This window comes from Pteropus vampyrus, unplaced genomic scaffold, assembly GCF_000151845.1.
Source record: "Pteropus vampyrus isolate Shadow unplaced genomic scaffold, Pvam_2.0 Scaffold45, whole genome shotgun sequence".
NCBI lineage: Eukaryota > Metazoa > Chordata > Mammalia > Chiroptera > Pteropodidae > Pteropus > Pteropus vampyrus.
This window is the reverse complement of record NW_011888826.1, coordinates 5,118,414-5,124,941: the sequence shown is the minus strand read 5'-3', so window position 1 is coordinate 5,124,941 and position 6,528 is coordinate 5,118,414. Positions and strand designations below refer to the sequence as shown.

Here is a 6,528-nt window from a genome sequence, read left to right as displayed (position 1 = left end):
AGGTCAAAATCTGTCTCTCCTTACTCTACTGCACCCTTATATATGAATTAGTTCTTGACTACTTTTTGTCTTTATATCTTAACCGAGTTGTCCCTCATTCACTCTGCTCCAATCTATCTTACCTTCATTCTGGTTCTTAGATGTACCAAGTTCATCCTTGACTCAAGACCTTTGTATTTGGTGCTCCTTCTTTCTGAAATTCTGATTTTTCACTTGGTTAATCCTTTCTTGTCATTCAGATCTTGACCATCACCTCCTCAAAGAGCCTTTTCCTGATCACCAAACCTAAAATTGCTCTTATCCCCCAATAGCTCTTTACAACTTGTTTTATTTTATTCATAACACATATTTTATTATCTCCTTATTGAAATAGAACCCCCTTAGAGTAGAGAATCTGCCCATCTTTTTAATGCCAGCAACCAGAATACCTTTTAAGAGTTCTTGGCACAGAATAGGTGCTCAATTAGTATATGTGTGTGCATGGAAATAAAGTTTGGAAGAATATATACCAGTTAACAGTGGTTACCTTTGAGTGGAGAGTAGTGGGGATGATAAATTGTTAATCAGCTTTCACTTTCTACCAAGACATGTTTTAGTTAGTTTTAAGTTATTTGAAAAAAAATTGTGTTACTTTAACAATTAGAAAAATTAATAAACATTTTTAATCAGAAAAAAATAGTTGATAAAGTTTTGATGCCTACATAAAACTTTAATCAGAAGATGCGTTTATGTGGGATACTTTCTTGAGGGTGTTAGGTAAGTAACAGTTACTATATATAGTAAAATAACCATGATTGTGTAAAAGCACTGAGACACGAAGGCCCAGAAACATTTCACCCAGTTCTCTTTCCTTTGAACTTAACCACTGTCTCTCTTGTAAACTATTTAAATCGATTTCTTCTTCAAAAGGTAACGAGAGCCAATCACTAGCTTGATGATAACTTATGCTTATTTTTCTTTAAATTATTATACTTTACATCTCTATTTGACATGTTCATCTTGAAGAGGTTTATTTGCTCTTTTTATAAACATGCTAAACTTGTGTTTGAAAGACCTTCAACTTATCATGTATTGCAGATCTCTAATTGTTTTGGAACCTCTTCTGATCCTGTGGACTTAGTTCAAGGCCATTTTTTTTTTTCTGATAGGATATTTGCTTTAGTCACTCAAGTGCAAGATCTTACCAAATATAAAAAGTCTAGCTACAGTTTCTATTCAGCAAGACCCTTATCTTTCTAATCAGATAGTCCTCAGAAATTTTGCATTAGATTTGCAAAAAAATGACCATATCTTTGATCTGGGGGATTGTTACAGCAGTGTGCTGTTGTTTATGGCTTATTCTTGGAATAAGGAGAAGGTAAGAAAAGATTTATTCAGTTAATAAATTTGGCTTTCTGTATAAAAACTAGCATTTTTTTCTCAAATCAAAAAAATTGAAAATTGAAAATTTTGAAGTGATATTTTTTAAATTATGTCTAACAAAAGGTATAGTGGCAGTGTTTTTTTTTTTTTTAGTATTGACATACCAATGGTAATGCAAAAATGTACAAACTTGTTAAACATAACTGACAAATCTTATGAGATCTCTGTGTATGTTTACTGGGTATATAAAGAGGAGGTCTGGATTAGGATTTAAGTGGTAAGTGGGATATGCAACGAGAAGGGTTTCTTTCTATCATGCGGATTAAATAGATGCTCTGACTAAATAAATGTTCTCTCTTCAGCCAGTTCTTGTGCATTGTGTAAACTCAGCCTAAGTTTGGACAAGAGCACAGGGCCTGCATTGATCATGTTATTACTTTTCTCTTATTAATGATATTCAATCATAGCAAACTGGAAAATTGCTAAGTGGATGTGACATAACTTTTATTTATAGGTGTTATTCATTACTAACTGGTTTAAAAATACAAGAAATACAAATAGAGTCAAATACATAGCTATAGTTTATTTAACTTCTGATTGGCTCAAAGAGTATTTGGGGGCGGGGTGGGGAGGAGGTTGTAAATATTCTCTGTTATGTCAATCTCTAAAAGATAGAATCATCCAGAGCATAGCTTCAGCTATGTACATTTCTATGTGTTGTTTACCTTTTACAAGGTTTTTTATCCCCTAAAGTGTTTTAATTCAGCCTTACTAGTTTCTAGTTTTAATTAAACTACTTATCTTTGAACTAAGAAAATAAAAATAGTTGTTTTATGCTATGTGATTCTATCAAGAATGGTGGTAGTTTATGTTGGAAAATAAATGTTTCTATTCTTTAATAAAAAAATTTAAAATAACATAAAAAATCATTGAATTGCAATTGATGATCCTGTCAATACATATCTTACTTAATTTCATTTTATCATAAGCTAATTTCTCAAGTGAGTTTCTCCTTATCTTTAACTATCATCACAGTATAATAATATCTTTAAACTATGAAGATTTTGAAAACTTCTATTCTGCAATCCTCTCTTATTCAATATTCTGTATCTCTAAAGAAAACAGATACCTAGGCAAATGATGCTTAGGAAAAACATAAATGCTAGAATGTAGTTTTTTCTCTGTATTGAGAGCAAAACTCTTGCCTTTGTTCATCCGTTTATCCTCCTCATTGGTAAAAGCGATTAGCATAACATTCAGTAGGTGTTCGTGGAATGTAAGCATGGGTGGATGGATGGATGAGTGGGTGGATTTAGTAATTATTGTCACAAACATATCATCTTATTAGGTTAATATAACCCATTAATAAAGGAGCGGGGCCCCATCAACACAAAAAAATGATCAATTTTTACTATTGACTTTAAACTTCAAAACTGGAGTTTTGAAGTTTAAAGTCAATAGTAAAAATTTAAAAACTTGGTTTAAATTTAAAAAAAACAAACCGTGTGCAATTGTCCATATCTATCATATATTTGTGTCTTACAGACAAATAGGAGAACCACCTCTGGAGAATGGGTTGATTCCATACCTGGGATGTGCTCTGCAATTTGGTGCCAACCCTCTTGAGTTCCTCAGAGCAAATCAAAGGAAACATGGTCATGTTTTTACCTGCAGACTAATGGGGAACTACGTCCACTTCATTACAAATCCCTTGTCATACCAAAAAGTGTTGTGCCATGGGAAATACCTGGATTGGAAAAAATTTCATTTTACTACTTCTGCAAAGGTAACCTGTTTTGCATTCTATTTGTTTTTTTTCTTTCTACTTTTTAATATGTCAGTCTACTTAGTCATTTTGAGATTCTTTGATGTAAAGATAGAGATGAAGTGAGTTACCCTTACACAGAGATTCTTAGAAATATAATCAAATTAGACACAACTTCTTGGTACTAATCATTTAAAAAGTCAAATAGGTATAGATTTGTCATTTTTTTTTTTTAACCAGCTAATGCGGGTGAAATAAAACTGAAACATTTTACTGAGCCAAATGGCACTGTATGGTAAGGGTGGTATAAACTCACTCATGTCAACAAAGCCCACAGCACCCCGAGTGCATTATTCAATCAATTATTTTATTTTACCGCACTAATGCCACACCGTTGTTTAATTCTGTTAAGGAATTGACCAGATATTTTGCCATCACTTAGATGTAATCTAAGAGGCTCCTTTATAGAGAAAACAGCCAATATTTACTGAATCTCTAAAGAAATATGGTGTCTGCCTCTACACAGATTAAAGTTCACAAAAAATATAAAGAACTAATGGTTAAAAACTATTACTGATTAGTAGCAAATTCATGTGCAAATAAATGTTCTAGCATAAGAAAAATAAGAAATGGACAAATAGAGAGGTTGAGGGAAGTGTCACTGAAGAGCTGGGATTTAAACTTGGCTGTAAAGGAATGGCGTGATTTAGCTATTTATTAGTTAAGTGCTGTGAAATTGTATGTGGGAAGGCCAATATCCAGCAGCTCTGTTTTTTTAACAAGTAGACTTTTTTTAAAAAAGAAAAAGAAAAAGAAACACTCGCAATTATGAAAGTATCTAGTTTGTTTTCAGCCATTTACTAGTACTGGGTCAGGTTTAATTTCTTTTTCCACACGTTTCATTTACCGCCAGGCATTTGGGCACAGAACCATTGACCCAAGTGATGGAAATACTACGGAAAAAATTAGCAAAGCTTTTGTCAAAACTTTGCAGGGCAATGCCTTGAATTCCCTCACAGAAGCCATGATGAAAAACCTCCAACTTGTCATGAGACCTCCGGTCGTACCCGAATCAAAGATGCCTGCCTGGGTGACAGAAGGGATGTATTCTTTTTGCTACCGAGTGATGTTTGAAGCTGGGTATTTAACTCTCTTTGGCCAAGATCTTACGGGGCAAGATGAACAAAAAACACTTATTCTAAATAACCTCGACAACTTCAAGCAATTTGATAAAATCTTTCCAGCCCTGGTAGCAGGCCTTCCCATTCACATGTTCAAGTCTGCACACCATGCCCGGGAAAAACTGGCAGACAGCTTGAGGCATGAGAACCTGGGGAAGAGAGACCACTTGTCAGAACTGGTCAGGTTTCTGAATGACATGCTCTCCACCTCAGATGACATGGAGAATGCCAAGATGCAGCTCGCTGTCCTGTGGGCATCGCAAGCAAACACCATTCCTGCCACTTTCTGGAGCTTATTTCAAATGATTAGGTAACTAGCAACTTATCCAGTTCTTTCTTTCTTTTAATAGAAGGCAGAAATTCAACAATTAAAATAGGAAAAGACTCATGGTACCTTCTCATGCTTTCGGTCTGTGTGATGATCTTTTGGTGTAGAAACGATTTATTTTCTGTACATCTTTACTTTTTTATTAACTCTTAATAGGAGCCCTGAAGCAATGAAAGCAGCTACTGAAGAAGTGAATAAAACACTGGAGAACGCTGGCCAAAAAATCAGCTTCGAAGGCAATCCTATTTGTTTGAATTCAATGCAACTGAATGACATGCCAGTGCTAGGTATGCTTGACTTAAGTATTTCATTAAATTTCATTTACTGTGTCCTACCAAAGTACTTGTTCTAGGCATTATGCTAGGTATTTCGTATGTGCTGTCTCTTTCGATTCTCACAGCAATCCTGTTCCTGTTTCTCTGTAACAAGTGACAAAACTGTCTCTTAGAGGTTGAATTACCGTCTGAGATCAAACAGTGGAACCAATTACAACATTATCGTGGGTCTCGACTCCACACTCTCAATCACTTCTCTGCACTGCCCCACTCTGTCTCCTCTGTTATTACTCTTACCATTAATTTTATGGTTAATGGGAACATATTATTCATTTCTATGAAATGAAGAGGGGAAAAGTACCATCAAGAAACTGCAATTAGCTGCATTGATTGTATGATGGGATTGAAGGTTATTTTGTTTTTCTTATTTTTCCTTCTCTATATTTTATAGAAATACAAAAACTACTATATTTTTATAGTAAGAAAGAGTTTTCTTTTCATTTTTGTTATTTTTGCCTGGAGGAAAGAAGCCAATGGATGCTTTCAGGGGCACTGTGTCTTATGGAAGGGACTAGGAGGCAAGAGGCATAGATGTCATGTTGGGCTCTGCCTTGCCACGGAGGCCTTGGACATGTCACTTCATTTTGGGGTCTTACTTTTCTTATTTGTAAAATAAAGTGCTCACATGTTATGATTTTACACACAATCATGAGATGAGCGCCCCAAACATGGCAATTAAAAGGATAGAGGCTGGAAGGTCAGGCCGGACCTTCTCATTAGATCTGTATATTTTAGCTATTCTTAAGATGGTTCTTTTTGTCCCTTTATGTGTTTACCAGGCAGCAGGGCATTGTCATACAACATTGGATAGTATAATGATAAAAATGAGTTCTTGTAAACACTGAAATGAAGCTGCATTAAATACCTGGAAAAATGTTTCTAAATAAAAGCATTATCGGTATATTAAATCGAAAAGCGATGAACTTGAAATAATCCACATAAAAGTGATTTACTGATTTTCCCAATTTTATCGTCAAGTGTCATGTAGAAATAAAATACTTTTCCATAAAATTATGAAAATCAAGTTTTCATTGATGACCCAGAAGATTATATATTTATTAAAAGATTATTATTAAATTAGATGATCAGATTAAAAAATACATTCTGACACGACTGAGTCACTGATCACAACACAGTGGTAACAGAAAAAGTCTGGGAAATTTGTATCTAGCTAGCTTCCCATAGTCTATTTAGTTTTGTGTTACAGGCTGCTAGAAGTATTTCAGTCTATATTATGTGGCCTTTCAATAGTTTATTTCTTCTTCCTTTTACCTTCCCTCCTTTCCTCCCCTCCGTTTTACCTTTTAAAATATTTAGATAGTATCATCAAGGAATCCCTGAGGCTTTCTAGTGCCTCCCTGAACATCCGAACTGCTAAAGAGGATTTCACTTTGCACCTCCAGGACGGTTCCTATCATATCCGCAAAGACGACATCATAGCACTTTACCCGCAGTTAATGCATTTAGATCCAGAAATCTACCCAGACCCTTTGGTAAGTGCCTGTTCATCCAAGTTCAATATCCAGGTGATGTCTGTCCAAATCGAAATAAAGAGGA

General features: G+C 34.8%; 1 protein-coding gene across 1 annotated transcript in view; it reads left to right on the top strand.

Moving 5' to 3' along the window:
• Positions 1 to 1,225: 1,225 nt before the first annotated feature.
• LOC105291411 (cholesterol 7-alpha-monooxygenase) overlaps positions 1,226 to 6,528 on the top strand; it is a 6,666-nt gene continuing 1,363 nt past the window's right edge. Inside the window, exons 1-5 of the mRNA XM_011359182.2 lie at positions 1,226 to 1,357; positions 2,908 to 3,148; positions 4,041 to 4,618; positions 4,793 to 4,923; positions 6,289 to 6,464. Coding sequence (XP_011357484.1) covers positions 1,281 to 1,357; positions 2,908 to 3,148; positions 4,041 to 4,618; positions 4,793 to 4,923; positions 6,289 to 6,464 — 1,203 coding nt within the window. The 5' untranslated portion in view covers positions 1,226 to 1,280. The remainder of the gene's footprint in view (positions 1,358 to 2,907; positions 3,149 to 4,040; positions 4,619 to 4,792; positions 4,924 to 6,288; positions 6,465 to 6,528) is intronic.